Source organism: Cynara cardunculus (genome assembly GCF_001531365.2).
Source record: "Cynara cardunculus var. scolymus isolate 2C chromosome LG 4, CcrdV1, whole genome shotgun sequence".
Taxonomy (NCBI): Eukaryota; Viridiplantae; Streptophyta; class Magnoliopsida; order Asterales; family Asteraceae; genus Cynara; species Cynara cardunculus.
Genome location: NC_037531.1, coordinates 2561844 through 2586162, shown reverse-complemented (window position 1 = coordinate 2586162; position 24319 = coordinate 2561844). Strand labels below are relative to the sequence as shown.

General features: G+C 35.6%; 1 protein-coding gene across 4 annotated transcripts; it reads right to left on the bottom strand.

Moving 5' to 3' along the window:
* Window positions 1–4528: 4528 nt before the first annotated feature.
* On the bottom strand, window positions 4529–14529 carry LOC112511543 (elongator complex protein 3). Of its 4 annotated transcripts, none has more exons than XM_025117213.1 (10): window positions 14461–14529; window positions 12145–12660; window positions 8825–8894; window positions 8553–8725; window positions 8215–8389; window positions 7951–8117; window positions 7483–7702; window positions 7073–7177; window positions 6609–6761; window positions 4529–4864 (listed from the first exon to the last, which is right to left on the bottom strand). In XM_025117213.1, exons 2-10 carry the CDS (start codon window positions 12615–12617, stop codon window positions 4706–4708), a joined length of 1695 nt encoding a protein of 564 aa, XP_024972981.1. In that variant the 5' UTR covers window positions 12618–12660; window positions 14461–14529; the 3' UTR covers window positions 4529–4705. The 4 variants fall into 4 exon arrangements, with proteins under 4 accessions (XP_024972981.1, XP_024972980.1, XP_024972979.1 ...); XM_025117212.1 differs by having other exon boundaries at window positions 14381–14526; XM_025117211.1 differs by lacking the exon at window positions 14461–14529 and adding an exon at window positions 13281–13466 and having other exon boundaries at window positions 7483–7696.
* Between the last annotated feature and the right edge of the window lie 9790 nt (window positions 14530–24319).

The window sequence follows — 24319 nt, the reverse complement described above, 5'->3', positions numbered from 1 at the left end:
TGTGCCAAAATATACCTTAGGTTGTGCTAAAATATACCAAAGTAACACCTAATCTATGTTAAAGTCGTGGGATGAACAATTCTTCATTTACATCATTAATTTCTGGTGGAGATACAACCATTTGACTTTTTTTGTAACCCTTCTTGAGGTCTAAAACATCATCCCTTTCATAATGCTCTTCATCACCAATAGTAATATCACCTTCATCACAGTCTTCATCATTAACAGCAGACTCACTTGAAATTGAATACAACAATCTATAGAACATTCTGGAGTGGAGATCAATGCCAAGAAAGTGACTTCAAGATTTTTGAATTTCATAAGCATGAACTAAAACATCATAAACAGTAACTTGACTTGGTGCCATACCAGCAATGAGGGCATTGTGTTGGTCAATCACAGTGCAGGATCAATACTCTGAATGTCTCTAAGGCGAAGACCTGCTATGAAAAACCTCATTTAAGAAGTGGCAATGCAGATAAAGTAACCCCGAAAATCTCAGCCCAGTTGTTATGAATGTATCAACAGAAAACCACAAGGATTAAAAAGGAAAAAAATACAATCAGGATGAGCATGCATGTGCTTATGAAGGCAGCTGGAACATCAGGGATTTATGAGAAGTCACATGGGCTCGTCATAAAGTGCTACATTGAAACAGAAAGTGCAAGTAGCAGTTAAAACTTTATGCAGCAGAAAATTCAACAGAAGTTAATGGTCAGGTTGAAGATCGAAGAGAAGAATTGGGGTTGTTTCTATATTGGCATGCTAAGAGTTCAAAATTCATGGTGGTTATCTTTAACTTGGGTTGGGGATTAATCTTAAACAAGAACGATACAATAAAAAGTTTGTGCAATACTCAATCAATTCCACCTGTTTTTATAATGTGGCATACAAGTAACACACCTATCAAGAAGGCAAATTTAACAGTTCATTTAACAGACTGTATTAGAAGGCAAACACTTTTACCTTTCGGCTCATCTGTGACTGTACACAAATAACATTGTTGATTAAGATATCAGTTAACATATTCACATAAGAAGATAAAAGTTCCTAAAAAGCTATGATGTTCCCATACTATGGAAAAGATGATCATATGTAAAATAAAAAATGATTCACCACCAGATAAAAGTTTGCATTAAAGCCATAAGTTATGTCCTGCTCATTGAGAGTTTATCTCTTCTTTGAATAATCGAAGAGAAGAAAAAGTTGAAAGATTGGGCCAGTTGATGATGTTGAGAGACTCTAGAGTGAAATCGCATCAACTTTCAAAACCTTCAAATACACGTGTCACTAAAGCCAAAAACAGTAGAGTTTCAAGTAGACAACCTGACATCAAAAGGGAAAAACAAGAACTGCATTTGGACACTTCAGGTTCATCACATGAGGCTGGAATGAAGAATTGGGAAGAAAATCCTATAGAAGTTAGTGGTCAACTCGAAATCAAAGAGTTTATGTCAATGGAAACGCACCCCTAAAAGATAAAATGAGAAGAAACTTTTGAAATCAAACTGAGAAATCAAAAAATTGTTGGAACCGAACCTGAGAAATCAAAAATTACGGGAACCGGATGCTGCGGCGGCGACGGACGCGGTGGTGGTGCGACAACGGCTGGTGGTGCGGCGACGATGGATGGTGGTGCAGCAGTGACCGGAGGTGTTGTGGTGAGGAATGGTGTAGGCCGGCAAAATTGAGTGAGGGAGAGGGGAGGATGGAAGCGACGATCTTTTGATAGTTTTAAGGGTTTTTTTTTTAATTTGTTTGGTTTACCTGCTAACCAGGTTACAAGTTATATTTTTAAAGAATGATGACCTATTTAACAGGTTTAAGAAAGTCTAAGGATTTATTTAACAAATTTTCAAAAGTCCAATGACTTATTTGTTCCAAAAAATTGTCTAGGGACTTAATCAATCAAAACAATAAAGTCCATTGGTTTTTATTGTACTTTTCCCATATGCTAATGTATGTTAATTCATTTTAACTTATGTTAACATTTCCATGCTAACATCTTTCCTACCATTCTCACAAAATTTTTATTTCCTACACGATATATATGTATGCACGCACACACAACATTAAATATCAAATAAAATGCAAGTAATGTTATAGTCCAAGCCATACGACAGCTTCCAGCAATTAATTTTACAGGACTTACAGCAAGCTACATGTATTGTACTATGTTTGTGCCAAGGTGTACAAGAGAGAGAGAGAGAGAGAGAGAGAGATGTAGATCACCTGAAGCTCTGGTGGAAGGTACTGGTAGACATCATAAATTTGATCCTTAAACCCACGGCTCAACATTTCATCAGATTCATCCTGTGGAAATTTAACACATTCACATGCATCAATTTACAAATTTACTTCCAAACAGGAAGTGACAAAATTTAGGAATACAAGTTTCATTACTAATTATAAATGGAAAAAARKWRRAAAMYYMMMARRAWTWRKWATTTAATAGMTCTAGTATATATCTATACTATCCCCACACAAAAACATACAAGAAACCACATGGGTATGAGAAATAATGCAAGAAATTAAAGATAATATGTATATATATATAGAGAGAGAGAGAGAGAGAGAGAGATACCTGAGATACCAGCAGTGCAGTAGACAAGGGCAAAGATCATACCCCCAAAAACCCAAGCAATCCCTTGAATACCAACAATACACACTTTGTGGGAGATTTAACAGCACCCAAAAAGAAGAGAAAGGAAATTAAAATATCATCAGTAGAAGTGGTTGCAGAAATCTAAATTGAAATAGAAATCAATATCATTTTGAAATAGAGAAGCGAGAGGAATAAAACAGAGATGTGAATCCATACGAAATCAAACAGAGATGTGAGAGGAACAAAATCGAACCTATATCAATGGTGTACCTGATTTGTGTTGGAGAGTATGAATCGATATGAAATCAAACAGAGAAGCAAGAGGAACAAAACCAAACCTAAATAGGTTGTATACCTGATTTATGTCTTCATCAAGAGGAGCGAGAGGAGCGTATGAGAACAGGAGTAATGACCACAAATAAAACATGCACCTTGAGAGTATGAATGCATGAATCATTGCTTAGGAAAAAAGAATCGTCCGCTGCTTGGGAAAAAGTAATCGTCAAAATCGGTGAGGTTGTGATACATAAAAACCACCATTGTCATGAGAAACGAGGTCTGTCAAGAAGAAAGGTATCTGTATCTAACCTAAAATGGTTTTGGTTGCACATGAGAAAAATTACTGAAGAAGAAGAAGAAAGCCAAAATGGTTTTGGTCTCATACATCGATCGGATACAGAAGAAGATGGAGAGTGATTACTTGGATGAGAGACTGTAAATCAATGGAGAGTGATTACCTGGACAGAAATTGGAATGGAACCGATTGATTAATGGATGAGCCTGAATCGTCATGTTTGAGGGCAAGTCATTTGAAATTTGAAATTTGAAATTTGAAATCTGAAATTGGTAGGGAGCAGAAAGCAGTGATGGGATAAGGAGAAAGAGGGTTTGACTCAATTAGGATTTGGTATTGTAGGAAACACTTGCATAAACAACTTGTACATTGTGCAATATATTTTGTAATTAARAGTTTTTTGAAAATCTTGCATAAAATGGTTGTAACTTATGCTTAAAAACTTGTATTTAAGATAATGACCTAAATGGTTATATATGTAGTATAGATAGGGGTAGGTTCAAATAAAAACCACTCAATTTATAAAAATCGTGAAAACCACATTCAACCAATCATAATTTTTCATTTTGTTCATTTTTTTGTAATTATGAGAGGTTGATTAACCATTTTTATTGTGGAGGGTGTTAATCATGGATATTATCATCTTCATTATTTTAATTTTAGAGAAATATATGAAACAGTTTCATTAAAATTTCATTAAGTAATATATGAAACAATTTCATAACCATATATAAAACAACTTCATCAAAAAARATATTATATGAAACAATTTCACAAGATTAACAATTTTATGAAAAAATTTCATAAGATTAACGACGGATGAGAGTAGTTTTTACGGTTTTTACAAATTGGAGTGGTTTTTATTTGATCGCTCTTATTTATATATATATATATATATATATATATATACACACACATATATATATACATATATATATATATATATCAAAGATATTTTGCAACAAAAAAAAATTGAAAGTTAAATATATATAGAACATTTACATCTAACCGCATTGTACGGATACACAACTAGTAATAAGAAAATGCAAATATAAATCATTGATATTGTGCTAACTCCAAGCTAATTCCAAGAGAGCTTAGATTGAACAGTAATGCTACTAGAGCTCTGTTTTTTAATTGCTCATTTAATGAGCATTTTCAATATTCATGTCTTGTTGGTAAAAGGACGGAGTGACTTTAACCAAATACAATGGTAAAAGGACGGAGTGACTTCAACCAAATACGAAGACAAGTCTCATGTAGCTCTAAATATCAGACGTCACATAAGCGTAAGCTTCATCATAGCAACGACATATTTCGAGAGCAAGAAAAGACACAAGATTCACGTATGGCATAAGAAAAGCAGAGAAACTTCTCGATCAACATTTTGACAACGACCACTACAATCTTCTAATCATCGTTCCGAAAGCAAATATACAAACAAACGAGAAATTGGTGGTATAATTTAAAAGGCTAACTAAACTATTAGCAGCTTACAAAACTGTTGTGCTGTGAAGACTTGTTTGTTATGCAAGGTGCTTCATCATATAAGGACCTTCAAGCTCGTACCCTAATTTCCGATAGTAATGGCGGGTGCCGACACCCGAAATAACCGCTATCTTCGTCGACCGATGCTCCCTACGAGCAATCCGTTCAGCCTCCTCCATAAGCAGTGTACCATACCCCTGCCAAATCCAACATCTCCAACCAGTTACACCATTTTTAACATCAAATAGAATATTTCCAACTGATAGATTTTCAATAATACTCTTTGTTATTAACATGCTGCTGTTTAAATTTACTTTCCAGTTATGTATCTTTTTATTTCCTTGCATTAAGGGGGGGGGGGTTTGGGATTGCTTATTTTAAACAACTTATGCTTTTCTACAAAAGCACTTATCAACTTGTTAGAAGTCAGAAGAGTTTAACTTCTTCAAAAACTCCTTATTACCGGTTTGACACCGGTATAAGTTGTTTATCCAAGCACTCAAAAATGTTTATTACCGGTACCACACCGAAATAAGTCAATAAGCAGTTTTTATAAGCAATCCCAAACAACCCCTAAATGGTGTGTTTTAAATTAAGTATTTAACAGTGTAAATAAGTTTGAAGCACAAAAATGAAATTTATTATCTATCACTAATTAATATGATATTGACAAGTATTATAACCAAAATAGTGTTAAATACAATTTTGGTACCTGTGCTTTACATAAGTTAACAAGTAAGGTCCCTGAAAGAAATTATCAGCAAAGGACGTCCCTATAGTTTTAATTTTGTAACGGATATGGTCCTTCCTTTAACTCATTTAGTTAAATTTCCGTTAGTGTGAGAGCATTTTTGTCTATTCACCTTTCTCTTTCCTTAACTTCAATTTTCAATAACAAATTTGATCCCTCATACTATTTTTACTTTTGTAACATATTTGACCCCTCAAACTAATTTACATTAGTATAACAGATTTGGCCTCTCAAACAATTTTTTATTTATACAATAGATTTGGTCCCTCCCTCAACTTTCACTTTTAGCTATTGATCCCTCCATTTAATCAATAAAAGTTGGTGGCACAAACTTATATTTTCTAAGTATTCCAATCAGCAAAATGATTAAATAGAAATTGAAGCTGAAAGTTGAGAGATGGACCAAATCTATTATAAAAATAAAAATTTATTCGAGAGACCAAATTTGTTATACTAATGTAAATTAGTTTGAGGGACCAAATATGTTACAAAAGTAAAAGTAGTATGAGAGACCATTATGTTACAAAAGTAAAAGTAGTATGAGGGACCAAATTTGTTATTGAAAATTGAATTTAAGAAAAGAGAAAGGTGAACAGACAAAATGTCACCTCACTAATGGAAACTTAACTGAATGAGTTAGAGGAAGAACCATATCCGTTATAAAAATGAAACTATAGGGACATCCCTTGTTAATAATTTCTTGCAGGGACCTTATTCGTTAATTTATGTAAACCACAGGAACCAAATTTGTATTTAACTCACCAAAATATAATTTACAATCAAATAAACTAAAATTACATAAATATCAAACTTGAGGGACCATTTTGTAATAGAAATAGTTAATGAATAAAACACCAAGATGGTGTGTGATTGGTTTTAGGTTAAATGGTGTAAAAAATAGGATTTCAATGTTGGGTTTAGAGATGCTCTAAGGGTGCATTTGGTATCCGCATACTGGAGTGAAATGGACTAAACAGGTGAGAATGAGGTAGGCATGTGAAATGATTGTTGAAGGTTTTTTAGGAGTTCAATTTGATAAGGGCAGTTCAGCAGTTTACCAGTTATGTCTCATTCCCTGATTTATACTCCACCGACCTCGGTGGGGAAAAAACGCATTTATGTCCCATTCAGTCGGTCTTGTCCCAATATAAGATCGTACCAAACGTTATTGTCCTCAACAATTAGTGTACCTGATGTTGCAGTTTATCAGCATCACGTCCATGTACGGGAACAGCAGTTCCGTAAACATGAAGTTCACGAACAATGGAGCATTTTCCAACGAGTTCTGGGCAAGTAACGTTCTTGCCACACCTTCGCAGCCGCAGTAATCCAACAAGAATATCCTGCATCCATAGAAAATAAATCAAATAACATACATATCCACATTGGAAATAAATCAAATATATAAATGATAAAGGAACAACAATGTTGTTGCGTATGCAGACGGGACGAATGAGAATGAGGTAGTCGGTTTTAGGGTTTTAACTTTACATGGGTTGTTTCGTAATTTACCAATCTTATCTATCTCCCAGATTTTTTGTCCCAGTCTAATGTAGTGCCAAACGTGGGACAAGTTTTTGTAATATCCTGGCCCGTACACCAAACGCACATGGAAGAAGTTCATGATGGACATAAAAAGTGGTTCCATTTTTACCTGCCGTGTGTCTTCATATGAAAGAAAAGTTTCCCATCCCTCGTTGGCAGTATAATCTCGCCGAACAAGCTGAACCTCATCCGGCCTTATCTTGTGATGAATGTCCTGAAAGTAATAAAGCAGAAGGGAAGTATAAGTGAGTCTGACCCATTGTACGATGATAACTACTCCCTCCGTCCCAAAATAAATGTACACAACGAAAAAGGCACAGTTTTAGAAATATGTAACTGTTACACATTTTAATTAACATTTTCCCATCTCATAATTAAGGGTAAAATTAGAAAGTAAGCACTTACTTTTGAAAGTTGACACTTATTTTGGAACAAACTAAAATAGAAATGTAGACAGTTATTATGGGACGGAGGGAGTACGAAAAAATGGCAGCATTCAGAAAAAAAAATATTGCTTACTTGAATCCCAGCTTCACGTGTTCGGACATCCCTGCATTTTAAACCCAGATCATCCATACGAGCTAAAGCAAGCTCTCGAAGATTCCCTTTTTCAACACCGGAAGTAACTAGAGGCATAGGAATATCCCTCTGAACTCTGTAAACACGCGTCCATGGGGGTACCATGGCCAGAATCCGAGCTACAATGTCCACAAGCTGCTCTGGAGGGTAATTTCTATACCTGCAAATCAACATGATTTGAAAGTCATATTGTCGCAAATTACTGCAAAATGATACAAAAAATAAGTATCCACGTTTCTATATTAGTTTGTTGATCTCAAAATAAGTATCCACTTTCAAAAGTAAGAGCCTATTTTCCAATTCTACCCTCAAGTATGATTAAGGTTACAACTGTCATTTAGTTAATTAAAATGTGTTAATAATTACATATTTCTTTTATTTTGGGACGGAGAGACTAGAATGCTATACCTGCCAGTTTTCCAGAGCTCATAAAGACCCGTTCCACGAATAACAAGTGTTGGATAAATTTTAAGCCCATCAGCTCTAAAAGAAGGACTCTCAAAGAACTCCTTGAAACTTTCCATGTCCCTCTCAACCCCCACATTCGGAAGATCAGGCATCATATGAGCAACCACCTAGGACAGCCGCTAAAAGTTTAGTACAATAGAAAAGAAGAATTTTATATTTAACAAAGGAATTGATTTAAACAAAATTAACCCAACAATATTTGACCTTAAAACCAGCATCTTTAGCCAAAGAAAAGCAATCAGCAACAGCTGCCACAGTGTGGCCTCTATTGGTGTCACGAGCAACATCCTCATATGTGCTCTGAACCCCGATTTCCAATCGCGTACAACCATAAGAAAGCATTTGCCGCAAATGAGGCCCAAGACAGTAATCTGGCCTCCTAAAAGAAGCAGAACAACGGTCATATTAAAGCAATAAAAAACATAGTTATTGTATTCTTTTTAAGACAAACGTGTCAATATCAATTAATAGATATTGACCATGATTTAGTCACCAACTAAATTACCATTTAGCATCTAAATATGACATGAAATTCCACTTACGTCTCAATAGTCATCCCAATACATTTTGTTGCACCATGCTCAGAATAAGCAACCGCCTCTTCAACATTTGCGGAAGTGTGCCCTGACAAAGCATCATGAAGATTCCTTATGAAGTAGTCTCGGTATTCAGCAGGCAATGACATAAAAGTGCCACCCATCAAGATGAATTCAACCTGGATCAATCAAAAGGGTAAGTTTCCATTAACAACACTGAGAATCGTCGAGAGACCAAGATAAATATTCGATACATGCAAAATGGCATTGTGTCAAACCTTATCTACACTGTGACCCAGTCGCTTCAGCTGGTCAATCCTGCTCCTGGCTTGGACATATGGGTTGTATCTGGAAGCATAAATCATGAAGGCAATAATCAATATATATGTATATATATATATCAAAAGTTTATATAAGAGTTGCATTTAAAAATTGCAGTATAATAAGAAATCTTTGAAGGCCCAATAGTGAATACACAAAGACAAACGATATTTTTCTACAAAAAAATCCAGCACCCAAGATATTGGAAATAAGATGAAAGGATGTCCTCCTTCGAAGTATACAACGCGCTTTTATATATAATTGGCAAGTCCGCAAGTGAAATAGAAATAAATCCATATATGGTTAAGCATGCAAGCATATATGCAAGGGATCTTGGAATCTGTAAATTAGACAAGGCATTAACAATTGGAGAAGATGATTTGTAACGTTAATCTGTGAGGCAACATGTAACGCCTTAGATTTTGCAAGGCAGAGGTCCGCACAACTTGCCAGGCAACTTGGCCACGGCTCTAGTCGCGTAAGCCTCTGGAGAGGTAACTGTGTGACCAATGCCTTAAGGGGAGCCGCGTCACCAACTGCGTAACCCACTGTCCTTGCACCTTAATTTGGGCACAGGCGACTTGGCCAAGGTCGCAGGCGCAGTCTGTTGCAAATTTACTGCTCTTTTTGAGCTAGAGTTTGGCATTTACTCAGCGTTCTCCCATTAAAGGCAAATTTACTGCTCAAGTTGCATTCATGAAGTCATCTTAAAGCTATGAAGGTTATTTTTGGCTTGCTTACTTAATTGGTATCAAGTCTGCACACATTTGGAGAAAATACACTACTTGTGATTTATTTATCCTTGCTAGTTTATGAATCATGTTGTTAAGCTCTTATTGGTACTGAGGCATGAAAAAGAGAACTTATATGATATTGAATGACTGTGGCTTGCTAACATATTTGGGCATATTACACATAGGAGTGTATATTTATTGAGAATAAATGTCCTTGGATGTATTTACTAATTTCAAGTTGTAATCTATAAGGATGGTATATACTTGATGGTATCGCCCCTTCATTGAGAAGGTTGCTTGAAATTGAGACCCTAAAGAGTAGGCATTAAGATAATCGAGTCTTGAGGTGGTACCTGGAAGGGTATGCACTAAGAACCATGATTCTTGAGGTGCTATCTGAAAGGGTAGGCGCTAAGGATATGAGCCTTGAGGTGCTACTCGGAAGGGTAGGAACTAAGATCAATTGAATCTAGAGGTGAAACTCAATTAGACGTTGGTAGACACTAAGGTTTTGAGTCCTTTAGCTGCTACGTGGCAACATTGAATTAGTGGAATACTTCTGTGTCCTTGTCACGATTGACAGAAATGAGTCTCCCATGTCATCTTGAGATGGAACGAACATTTGAGGCCCATTTTATTGGTGCCATGAATGAGAGACCAATGTTCCTTAACTCGTTCTCAAGTGAAGGACCATTGTTAGTTAAATAGCATCTGTTCCTTCTTCATTAGATGTCGTATAAATTGTTTGGATTCACTAGGCTTGTAAGCCTAGTACTCTTTCTTCTTGACATGTACCTCAGATTCTAGTAGCGGCAGCACTGCGGAGAGTTGACTTGGTGCTTATTAGAGGCACGTAGCAGAGACGCCGGTGTATTTTAGAGATGACAACTTTTGGCGGTTTTATTGACACCCGATTGTCATCTGGTTCGTCTATGAATCAGATTAGAAGGTTGTAACCTCAAACCCATTTATTGTACATGTAATTAACTGGCATTGATCCCCTTTTTGGGTGGAAGCTCGTATTCTGATTTTTTGTTACCAAGTTCTTGATGTTGTTTTTCTCCCAGTTTTTGAGGTGTTACACAATTAAAGACGGTATTCAAAGACACGAAGTCAACACATGAGGTAGGATTGTTTCTTTCTCTCCTCCCTCCATCCCTTTGGTTTGTCTATGATATTCTGTTTTGTTCAATATCAAGTGTCAGCCTTTACTTGGTGTTCTTTACCCATGACCTAATGTAGAGAGACTTTAATTTCCCACAACTCACCAAATTTCACAAGTAGAGCACCCTTCCATAAATTACCAAGGCTTTGCATTGGCAGGAGCATTGTCAACCACAAGGATGTTTAGGCACCTCACAGCAATTATGATTTTTATTTTGTTGACATCTTGTGAATTCTGAGTGCAAAAATTTGTCAATATCCAACCAAGATATTAAAAGTGTGTGACAACACATCCCACATTGACAAAAAGTGAGAATTGTGAGCTTGTAACGTTTCTTTATTTTTCTTCTAGTTCGCATTTATTCTATTTGAAATATACTTGTACAAATTTCGTGTTCAATTCCATTCATGTTTATTTGGTTTCTTCTATGTTTCATATTGTACTCATCTTGCTGGTTATATTGTGATATTTCGTTGATAATTAATTGTCTCATTTGTTTCATGTGTTTGGCTTTGTTTAATATATGCAATTGTTGATCCTTCAACCATTCTCATACCAATGTCCTTGTTCTGTAAAACTTTATATTTGAGAGCCTTTGTTTTGATATGTGTTGTTGACATATAATGTGATAAACTACTTTTCTATCTTCCAAATTAATAACATCTTGATGCATGGTGAATATACAAGGTGTTGTGGTTGGTTTTTATATTCTCTGTGGACACCAGTAACCCTTTTGTTAAATTAGGGAGAAGGGGAATATCGATTTAACCATGTGTAGGGGTACTATAGACATGTCCTTATGGTGCCAATGGGATGCGACGATACATGAAGGCTTTTGTGATCTAATGATCTTTATTTGGAGGTTATTAGGTCTGTTAGCTGCTTGGAGCTTTACAAATGGTATTAGAGTCAATCTTCGTACCATTAGGATGATATGGCAAACCTCATCAAGCACGATGAATCCCTAGGGGGTGTTTGTAACATCCTAGACAAACATCACGTTGCCGATTACAAGGAGGATGTAAGGTAGGCATGACCAAGACATAGAGAATTTAAGTGGGGGATTCATGACAACTCGTCTCATTTGTGACAATAAGCATTAAGTAGGGCTTACTTCCCGTGAGTTTTAAGGTAATTTGAAAGCTATTGGGCTAGTAAAATCTGGTCGTTACGGTGCTCATTTTATATAACCTAATTTCCAAGGTCCCCTCGTTTTCAATTGTATTCTGCAGCAAAGACGCAGATGCAAATGCAAATATAGGGGTAACGTATTATGTACAGTTTCTAATATGAGTATATGCTGCAAATGGTAACAACCTAGAAATTCAAACAAAATAAGTAGACACTAATTTGACATGATCGGAATCCAAATCGGTACCTGGCACGAATTGCTCGCATGCTAGTCGGCTCGTATCCGGTATAAGACTGTGTGCTGTACTCAAAATCAGAATCAGGCCCACCGGGACAATATACACATATATTCCCAGTTGTGGCTATATGCGGGCACCGATGTGGCTTAGACATGACCGCCACAACGGCAATTCCAGAGGCGGTTCGGACGGGCTTCGCTCGAAGCTTCGGCAGGAGAGCCTCACGCTCAGAATCAGGGAGAGCGGCGATCATTTCAACGAGTTTAGGAGCACGTGATAGGCCGTATTTGCGACATGCGGCGGATTTTAGGGCATTTAGGTCGACACTCTCGCCGTTACGAGAGAGCTCTACCATGTTGTTGACGATCTCGGCTATGGCTCTAACTCTTGATTCTTCCTCGGTGAGTCCCTGAGAGATGACTCCACCGCGGCCTGGCCGCGGAAGCTTTCTTGTGTCGGTTGCCACCATCGCTGTCGCCATGTTAGTTTGACGGGAAGAGGTGCGGAGGCAAAAGCGTGGTATGCTAGAATAAACACAGAAACAGTAATGCCATTATGTAATCAAATTACCAGAAGTAAAAATAGAAACATTTGAAAATTATTGGTGTTGAGGTATCATATCTTCGAGCATAAATGAACAATACTTGATAAACGTGTATGATAAAATTGTTGTTTGACAACAAAAGTCCTGTGGATTCTCTAATTTTAAAATGGAAGGCGGTAATCCACAATCTACATAGTCCACACCTGCAGTCCAGGAGAGATATTTGGGAGCGGATGTATCAAAATGGCTAACCTTAACGTTGTGGTTTTAGTGTGCATATGCAACATTACTTGTCGTTTATCTTCCAGGTCTTTCAGTTTTATACTAAGCATATCAGGAATTTGAAACTTACTATGCTCCATTTTTTATCTAGTTGAATATTAGAAACAAAATGACACCACTATCTAGTGCTTCTGCATTTTGCTTTACATGAAGCACTTCCCATGAGGGAAAACAATCTTACTATGTATTATTCTTGGTGAAAATTTATTTGACCATTGTATTAACAAACCCATTAAACTTGCTATGCTCCCTTATTTAGCTAGTTGGATATTAGAAACAAAATTACACCACTGGCTAGTGCTTCTGCATTTTGCTTACATGATGACGCACTTCTCATGAGAGAAAAAAAAGAATCTTGATATCCATCTTTGTTCCATCCAGCAGTGGGATTCTAACTATGCAGTCACTCTGTGCACGTTTAAATCATATCTAACAATGGCAGGTTCGAATAAAATGTAATCAAATTCAAAAATAAACAAAAAAATCAGCTACTTAAGCAGCAACCAGATAACTACATCTTCATTGCAAGCCATTAGCATTAAGCACTAGGCAGCGACAACATTATGGCGGTGCTCATTAGCTGATCAACAGAAAAGGCCGGGAAAAGCTTCAAACAATCAAATCAAATTAAAATCTAATTAAAAAACTCATTATTTAAAACCTAATTTACATACCTACATGTTGGTAGTGGTGGAATCTGATGGTGCTAATTCACTACCAAATTGCGAGTTGTCGTCCCTAAATAAGTAACAAAACAAACAATAGGCTTTGTCCATTTTCACGCTATACCCAACAATACTCATCAAACCACATGGAACAAAACGTCTTAGTTTGGACCCTATTTTCTAATTGGAAAGACATGACCACGGGTTGGCAAGGTCCTCTAAGCCAGTATAGTCGTCTTATTTCATCTCTTTGATTAGAGTGGTAAGTCAAAAATATCAGTCGCTCAAATAGATAGCAAGGAAGATTATCCACATATATTGTTCTTGGTGTATCAATAGAAGCATTTGTAGTTGGGGCTCTTGCTGCGATTGTAGTTGTAGCATTGGTAGAAACATTTCTAGTTAGGGCACTTGCACCCGATTCCAATGGAGCTTTTCCTGTTTAAAGTTTGTCCATATGATGATATGAACTTATCAAAGCTAATCAAAACAATATTTAAGACCCAACAAATTAAAAATATAATAACAGTATAATTATTTAGGTCAAAGACTATTAGATTCTACTAATATCAAACTCAGGGCAAATGACTAACATCAAATTTCGGGAAAGCAAAGAAATCACGTACACAAATCAACGAAATCATGTAAACATAACTGATAGTTGTATAAATTAATAGCTAATCAATTTTGGGAAATGACTAATATCAAATTTAGGGCAGAAGTTTAAATTATAGTTAGGTTTTGAGATAAAACCTGAATGAAAGATTGATAGGGTGATTGAGTGAGTATGCGAGAGTCTGAGAGCTTAAGAGAGAAGTCAGCGAGTGAGTTACCGGCCGGAGTGGAGTGCGTCGGCGGCTGTGGTCCGAGTGGAGAGCGTCCGTGCGAAGTTCGAACAGCCGAACAGGATGTTTTTAAAAAGTTGAAACATGAAGTGTGTATTTGAGAGGGTTTTTTTAATATTTTCTTTCTTCGTATTTTTTTAATTATGATTTTCATTTCTTTAGTTTATAATTTATTGTTATTTTTATTCTTATAATTTATTTTTATTTTCGTCTATATAGTTTATAATTCTTCACTATTTTAATCCCTCATATTTAAATATTAGCGTCAGGCTTAGGGACAAAAATAGCAACTGATTACAAACCTTGTGATACGTGGAGCGCATGAAGTAATGGTTAGGGGTTCGGTTCAATATCAATGGATGTATCCCTATAGAAGATGTATAAGGTCGTTGAAAACAATAATGAGAAACAAAGCAAGGGTAGAAAAGTCGATCGTGGAGGCATATTTGGTGAATGAACTATCTACAGGGTCGGCCCTGGCCATAGGCCCAAGAGGCGACGGCCCAGGGCAGCATGAATCCCAAGGGCATCAAATTTCTAAAGCCCAATGTATTATATAGGTTCGGCTTCATTTGGGCTTAAAAAAATTACCGTTACAGTCCAGCCGGCAGTCCACGCACGTCCATCATCGACTCTCGCTCGCCTTGCCTACGGCCTACCTCGCTCTGTCGCTCACAGCTCACTCACTCTCAATCGCAAATGGCAAACGCTCTCACTGACTCACTCTCAATCTCAATCGCAATCGCTCTCGACAAACGCTCTCTTTCTGCCTGACTGCCTCTCTCGAGTCTCAACTATTGACTCTGTCCCGACTGCCATTGCCCGTCGGTCTGTGGCTACCTACCAGCGTCTCTACTCTCTTGTCGCTCTCTGCGGGCTTGCGGCTCTATCGCTCTCTCGTCGCTCTCTACTCTCTAGAACAAACTATTGTCTACTGTTGTTGTGACTTGTGAGGTAAGTTGTGTGAGGTTAGGGAAACTTAACTTAGGGTTATTTTATATTTTTATTACTTATTTACTTTACTTATTTTATGTTTTGATTTTCTAATTCTTGTTTGATTGCAAAACCTAATAATAAAAAGAAGTTGTGAAATTGGTCACTTTCACTTACTATTTAGAAATTAGGGCTGTGAAATTGATGCTTATGTTTTCTCTTTTATCAATTTGTCCAGGTTGCTTAATCATTCCACTTTCTTGGCAATTTCACAACCACGAAGGACCAAATCCAGGTGTTATCTTTCTATTCTTTATATGGTATCATTTGTTTAACAATTTAACTACTTAAGTTATGTTGCCTCGATCACAACCATCGGGTGCTCAAAATAGGAAAAGAAAGAAAAGGCAAGAAGAAATTGCTCAATCTTTGCAATGATATTTAAATAAGTTTATTGTTAGACAACCAAATGTTTCTGAAAATRCTAGTGATAAAAATGAAAATGCGTGTGATGCAAATGCTTGTGATACAAATGCTTGTGATGCAAATGCTTGTGATGCAAATGCTTGTGATGCAAATGTTTTTGATGCAAATGCTTGTGATACAAATGTGTTTGATGCAAATGCTTGTGATACAAATGCTTGTGATGCAAATGCTTGTGATGCAAATGCTTTTGATGCTTCTAATGATGTTCGTTTGAATATATTTGATCCAAGAATTTGGGATATGTTAAATTCTAAAATGAAATATTTGCTTGTTGAAAAATGGCCTATTAGGGAAACTAACATCAATTTCCCTAGAGATAATATAGGTAGACACTTCTCTGATGAAATTCTTTGGTTAATGGTGAGCTTTCAAGTTTTGAGTTTATTGTAAGTTTGGTTATTTGGCATGAAATTCTGTATATAATTAATTTAGTTAACAAGAAGTTACAGTCTAAAGATATGCTTCTTGATGTTGCAATACAAAATCTAAAGGGATTAGTTGAATATTTTGAAAATATAGGAAAAATGGGTTTACATGTGTTATTCGTGAAGCTAAAAAGATTGCAAGTAATATTGGAATTGAACATGAGTTTGATGTAAAACGTTTTTTCTCAAGGAAAAAACAATTTGATGAAATTCCAAATACGGAGAGAGAACAACAATTCACTCAAGAGACATTTAGAATTTGATTATTTTCTTGTTTTAGTTGATATGGCTCATTTGCAGTTACGAACCAGATTTGAACAAATGCAAGAATTTGAATCTATGTTTGGCTTCTTGTTTGATGGGCGAAATTTGATTACTTTACATGATGACAAGTTAAAAAAATGTTCTTTGAACCTTGAACTTGCTTTAACAAATGGTAATGATTCTAGTATTGATGGCAAATATTTGTTTATGGAGTTACAAGTTTTGCAGGGAATGCTACCAGAAGAGGCATCTAAAAGTGGAAATCCTTGGACATCGATACAAATTATGGAGTTCGCAAAGAAAATGGACATATTTCCACATGTCTTGCTTACTTACAGGATACTATTGACCGTATCGGTCACCGTAGCATCTGTGGAAAGAAGCTTTTCAAAGTTAAAGTTGTTGAAGTCATATCTACGGTCTACCATGAGTCAAGAAAGATTGAACGGGTTAGCAATCTTGAGTATTGAGAGTAAGTTTTTAGCTAGTATTAGTTATGACGAAGTGATATATATTTTTTCTTTAAAAAACGCAAGAAGACATCGTTTTAGGTGAATGGTGATGTACTTTATATTTTGTTACACGGGGTTTTGATTTATGTCMCCCCCCCCCCCTTTCATCATTTTTGTTATATATAAAGGGCATTTTTTTGACTTTCTGTCGTGGGCATCCAAAATCTTAGGGTCGGCCCTGACTATCTACCTATTGCTCCTATTTTAATACAACAAAATGAAAGAATAACATCCATGGATATAAATGAAGCCATGGATGAGCCACTTTGTCTTGTCAAAAAAGAAGAAGTCATCAAAGTTGACAATGATCGTTGTGACAACTAGCATATCAAAAGAGAGTTCTGACGAGAAAGAAGAATTTAAAGACTCGGATAGTGACTCAAAAAATGAAGAACTTAACTTGTATGATCCTCGTCTGATTAGATATTTTGTTTATTTTAGTCTTATTAAATTGTGTTTAGGCATTTTAAAGCTTTATTATTTAGGTGTTTTTGAATCTTGAATGTGGCATCTTTCTGATTATTTACGTATAAAGTGTTTGTGTTTGATTGTCTTATCAACTAACATTATACTTGAATTTCTTTTGTATGTTGTCTAACGTTGTTTTTCTAGGCTTCAGTTCATATCATGCACCCCAACAGAACGAGGTAGTTGTTTTTGTAGTGGACACTCCGGCAGCAAAAGCAACAGGTCATTCAAACCTGATGACTAGGAGACTGAGGCGGCTTGCAGGCCAACTGCTCCGGAGCAGCTACCCAACCACCCTTCAAATAGGTTGTGGTTGAAAACAGATGGTGGAGAGTAAGGGGCCGTTTATCAAACATTTACCCGGTAAACTCTTACCAGTAAAATTCAATACTATCACTTACTTATTAGGTAAGTTTTTAGTCGACAAAAACGACATTTTATGCAACAATTTACTCGGTAAGCGCTAAGCATGGTAAGAGTCGTCGTTCTCACTTACCAGGTAAGACTCTCGGTCCTTGCCTCGCTCTTATCGAGTAAGATTCGTGGTCTTTGTCATATTCATTTAGTAAGGTAATATGACTTGGTAAGCGTTTACTCGGATAAGCGTTTGGTAAACTGCCCCTAAGTGTTCTATTTATTATTAACTATTCTTGTATGAATATGATAAAATGATCATAATGCTAATTGATATCAATTATGTAGTTCCATAGATACGCATGTCGTTTGATGGCTCGGATCGACGAACCAATCCACGATCGACACTACCTAGTGTACTTTAGGAGAACTCCCTCAAGAGGTTCAAACCCGTATGTGGGAACGGTTCCATGTTTGTATTTATCTTATTATATTTAAAAAATGTTTTATGATTCCTACCAACTTTTCTAATTATGTATTTGCAAAGGTTCGACTAGTGGCACCCTAGCAAATTGGGAAGTAAGGTCCAAGAAGCCTTATAATTATGGGTTGAACGTGACAAACAATCGTACTTTGTGTTGGCCTTGACATATCACATCGATGACATCAATACTGATATGTCGGTCTTGAAGCCATCCCCCCAAATGGCTCTATCAGTGCATACAAAGCAACATGATAAACCGCCAGAACACGCACGAGTGGCAATCCAAGTCTATTGTAGTATGGCAAAACTGCTACACCTTCGTAGATGGTGAATACTCCAAACACACCGTCGGGTTCATTCATGTTCGTAGAGCATGAGAGATAGTTGGTAAGACCTTAAAAACCGAGTGTAAAGTATGTTTTTTTGTTCTTATGTTATATAACTACTACTTGAATTGTTTTATGTTTGTAGCAAAAAGAGCAATAATCACTCATTTCAGCTATTGACCTCTTCGGACGCACTATTGTTGAGGTTTATGCAACCTTAAAGATTCATGCAAATAGATCTCAGTGAAAGTATACACTTTGGTCTATGGTTGTCTTGTTTACAAATAATAACAATAAAAGTTTTGGACATTGATCCACAAGGAAGACTTGTAAAAATTTCTCAAAACCCCAATATTTAAAAATCAATTTTAGATGACGAAATCGAAGAATTCATTTGTTATGTGTGAGTTATCAACTAAAAATCAGTCGTAAAAGAAGAAGCAAAGCGTGCAACGGTTTATTAAGACAAAAAAAAAATCCAGTAAAAAGATGATATAGCACTCTTGGGCAGTCCTATAGTATCACATAATGGTGCTATAATACTGTCATAGGTATCAACTATCGGGTCATACGACCTCTCAAGAGTACATACATGCTCACTACTACCGATATGATATCATTTATGTTTAAAGGTTGTGAATCCTAGCATGACAGAGTGTTATCATCTTACACCGTAAGAGTATAGCACATGTCAGGTACCGAAGCTCTTTATAGCTTTATCATATTACCTCAGGTTTTCAAATATATTTTCTCTCTAAAAGCTAATACGTTTTCATACATAAAATTAGTTGTCAGTTAATTAAATGTAATCTTCAATGAAACACTAAAAAACTGAAATAAATAGTTAGATAACAATATTATATTTATGACATCTCTATACGTTCACATTAGTTTCGGTTTTAACTCTTTCCCTTACACCCAAGATAAGGCGATCAGCCCATCATCGCTTGGATTTTTTTTGCAAAAAATGTAAGGAATGAAATGTAAATAACGGAAATAGAAAATACCAGAAAGTAGATTGCAAAAACTAAAGACAAGATGGAAAACTTAGAGCCCAAGTTACTAACTAATGTAGTAATGTAAGAGACTGAAAAGTAAATTGTAGAAAGTAAATGATAATAGAGTAAATTGCAAAACACAAATGACGATAAAGTAAATTGCATAAATTAAAGTGCGAAAATGTAATTGACAGTTTAGTAATGTTGGAAATGTAAAACTCAAAGCGGTAAAAGAAAGCAAAAAGATTAACAACAATGTTGGGTGCTATAGTACTTAGTAAGTTGCACGAAAAATTTCATCTCAAAACGTAAACACTTTCTTTAACACTTTAGAAAACTAAATTTGTAACTACTAGAAACTAGTCATGAGCCACAAAAGGATTGAAAATCCAATGTACTGCAATCGGTATAGACTAGCTACAAAAGTGAAACCAAAAATAGAGTGAACTTAAAACCGAAAATATGAACAAGTAGAAGAAATGATTTCAAAGCAACAGAGCTTAGATTAATAGTTAAACTTAAAAAAATAGTAGCTTCGGCTATGTTAGAAATATTTAACACAAAAGCTAAATACTAGAAAGCAAGTAAATATGAAAGAAATTAACCAAAATGTTTACTTTTTAAAGCTAAAGACAAGACTCCTATTTATGCTAAAATGGTAAATTAGTCCTCAAGCAAGCCAATGAAGTACAAATGATGATGCTCCATGATGCAAACCCTTTTCTCCTTCAAAAACTGCGAATTCAGCCCAATAAAATTGAAACTTGGAGCCTAATGTTACTACTCTAGAATTGTTATAACACCTCAGCTTCAACAACATTAAGTTCTGCAGGAGTGTATAAGATTGACCCGATCTGCCAACATCTGTTTTAAGGCCCAAATCAGTACCATATTTTAATAAAAATTCCAACAATTTATACTAAGCTCTAAATATGATAGAAATGACAAAATAAGGATTAAAAAGACTAAAAATACTCAAAAGGGGGTATTTTGGCGAGTAACAAGAAGGGTGGTGCTATACGGTCAATAAATTGACACTTGTCAGATTTTCACAAGAAGATGACAGGTTCATAGTCATTAGGGGTGTTCAAAAAAACCATTGCACCGTTCAAACCAAGTCAAACCGGATCTTTTTTAGCAGTTTGAGCAGTCTAGAGGTCCGGTCTGGTCTGAAAAATAGCCAGACCACTCGGTTTGATATGGTCTACGTTTTAAATGCTTTTTTGAGCGGTCTGAATCGAACCGACTGCCAAAAATAATTATGTTAATTATATTTAGTTTTCATGTTGTAGGTTCAACTTTATGACACAATTAAAAAAAGTCATCCAAGACATTATGGTCTTTAGTTTTCGTTTCTCTATTGTTCGCGTCATCTAAATTGACAAAATTTTGAACCCTGTCAAAAATCAAATTCAAAATTCTGAATCGTCCTTGACTTGCTCAATATTTGTCCAAACTTTCAACAATTGTTAGTAGATTTGTATAACCTTTTTTTTAACTTGCTCCATATTTTTTAGTTATAGAGATAGACGTATCTTTTATAATTCAATATCCTATTTATAATAATGCTATGTTGGTAGAAATTTCATTTTGATTATAGATGTTATGTTTTTCTAAGTTTAAAAGCTCATAAGAAGTCCAAACTGCCTAAACCGGTCAGACCATATCACTTTTTTGTGGTCTGGTTTGACCGATTTGGTCACTTGTTATCAAACCACTAGGTTTTGAAAATTTCTTAAACGACCATTGCGGTTTGAGGGGTTAAACCGCACAAATTGGACAGCGAACACCCCTAAGAATCGTCCTCTTCGAGGAGCGGGAGCCAGGGCGACTACGTCACTTCCTGATGTAGTTGAGTTGCGGCAAAGTTTTTTTTTGTATATATATTCTTGTTATAATGTTTTTGGTTAACTTGTTGTATATATATCTAATTTGGGTTGTCATTTATTGGGCAAATGCTAAATTTAATTAAATTTAGTTTGCCTCGTCTTATATATGTAGTTTGAGTTAACATTTATTGGGCAAACATTAGAATTAGTTTAACTTTAATTTGTTTCTTTTTATATACCTAATTTATGTTATCATTTATTGGGCAAACATTAGGATTATTTAGTCTGTTCTTATATATCTGGTTTGGGATGTCAATTGTTGGGCAAACGTTAGGATTGTTTAACTTTAACCTGGAAACTTACGATTTACAACCGTTATGCTGCCAACTTTTGAAATTCACTTGTAAGTTTTTGTGATAACCAGGTCTTGGTTATCACCTGAGGTAACTAATATGTGATTATTTATTATGTGCTTACGAGACAACATGATAAATTGGTATATTTAATCATACGAGTATGCGGATTGTATACATAATGTGAATACATATGGTGTATGCATGGCATATTAATTTGCTACATGAAAATATGTAGTTGTTTGCCTGCAAAAGGTGATAATTGAGTATGCATGACCTAAGTATATATGCATGAAGTATCTTATATGCATAAAGAATTGGTTCATGCATGGTTAGTTATGCATGGACATGCATGCATGTAAGGTTCTGTTGAGCCGCTTACTCATTTTAGAAAGGGTATATATATATAGGGGTAAGGCCTTCATATGATCTTCTTGACAATTTTTGGGAGCTAGTAAGTGATTTTAAAGAAAAGAGGTGACCGGATTACATTTTTACTGGATTCAAGAAGTTGATTTTCAAAAGAAATTCAAAGGTGAGTGGTTAAATGTTCTAAAAGTATTTTGAATTGCATAATTGAATTGAGTTGTGAACCATCACCCGGACTTGATTATAAATCGGACATGTGTTGTCCGGATTTGTTATAAACCGGACACAGTGTTATCCGGATTTGTTATAAACCGGACACAGTGTTATCCGATTTAGAGGAAATCGATCAAAAAGTTGATCGGATTACTATGTTGATGAGATTCTCTCTCTGAAAATCGTATAAATGTTTTCAAACGGAGAAGTAGGAATATGATCAAAGGTTGTTTGGATTAGTTATAAACCGATTGATAGGGCTGTAAACGAACCGAATGTTCAGCGAACCGTTCGTGAACCGTTCGGCGGGAAGTTCGTTTATTTAATAAATGAACGAACATGAACAAATTTTTTTGTTCGTTTAGTTAAACGAACGAACATGAACAAGAGCCTCGTTCGTTCATTTATGTTCGTGAGCGTTCGTTTATTTATCGTTCGTTTATATTCGTTCGTTTATGTTCGTTTATATATTAAATTTAATATATAATCTTTTATTTATTTACTTTGAATTCAAATAATATTTATTTATGTTCGTTTAACTCGTTCGTTTATGTTCGTTTAGCTCGTTCGTTTATGTTCGTTCGTTTACGTTCGTTTAGCATGTTAATGAACGAACATAAACGAACACGAACACACCTGATTTCTAAACGAACGAACACGAACACAAATATTTTCGTTCGTTTACCGTTAGTGTTCGTTCGTTTGTTCGGTTAAGTTAAACGAACGAACATGAGCAAGCCTCGTTCGTGTTCGTTCGGTTCGTTTACAGCCCTACCGATTGATATGTTGTTCGGCTTAGCCATAAATCAATCAAGGGCTTGCACGGTATAGTATATTCCGATTGTGTTTTGATCGGACTTTAATGATGGAAAATAATTCCATGTATATAACTTGAAAGCTTGATCGGATTCGTTTTCACTTGTGCGGATTGATAAATTGGACAAGTGAATGTGTTGTCCGGATTTGTAAATAGAACAAAAAGACTAGTGTTGTTCGGATTAGTATATTGAACAAAATTTGACCGGAGATGAAGTCCGACCAAGTCTAGGTTGACCAAAATTGTTTAAGATTTTGTACTTTGACTAAAATGTTAAGTTCAATTAAATCATTATTATAATGTTCTTTTATGATAATAAAGAATGAGAAATTTTGATAAAGATGATTTTGAACTGACAATATTCCATTAGAACATTTATGACTGCGGTCTGTTCTAATTGGAAATATTTTGGTAAAATGGTTTGATGAGGAAATAAGGATGAAATATCAAGGAGAGGTGTACCATGGAATAAGGGTGGCATATCAAGGAGAGGTGTACCATGGGATAAGGGTGACATATCAAGGAGAGGTGTATCATGGGATAAGGGTGACATATCAAGGAGAGGTGTATCATGAGATAAGGGTAACATATCAAGGAGAGGTGTACCTTTGGATATAAGGGTGGCATTTGTATGTATGATGTATGATATAACTGGTACTATTATATCCTTTAAGATTATTGTGATTCAAAATCTTTATTTCTTTGTGATTTAAAGATTTGGAATTAGAGTTCTTATTGGAAATCGTAGTCTAGAGGTTATGAAGAAGTTGACAATAGGTTTAGGCATGAAGCTTTGAATAAATCTTGTTTTTAATTAAAAAGGTTTAAAAATGGCATTGTGAGAAACCTGGTTGGTTCAAACCTATTTGAGTTTGGATGTGTTATTTAAAAGCCGAGAGATTGGCTTTGGAATTGGAAAGGTATTTGTTGATCCTCTCTCTCAGTGATTTGATGATAATCCCTTTTTTCTTTCGATGTATTTATGTATCTGTAATTTCAGTTCCAGCGATCATACA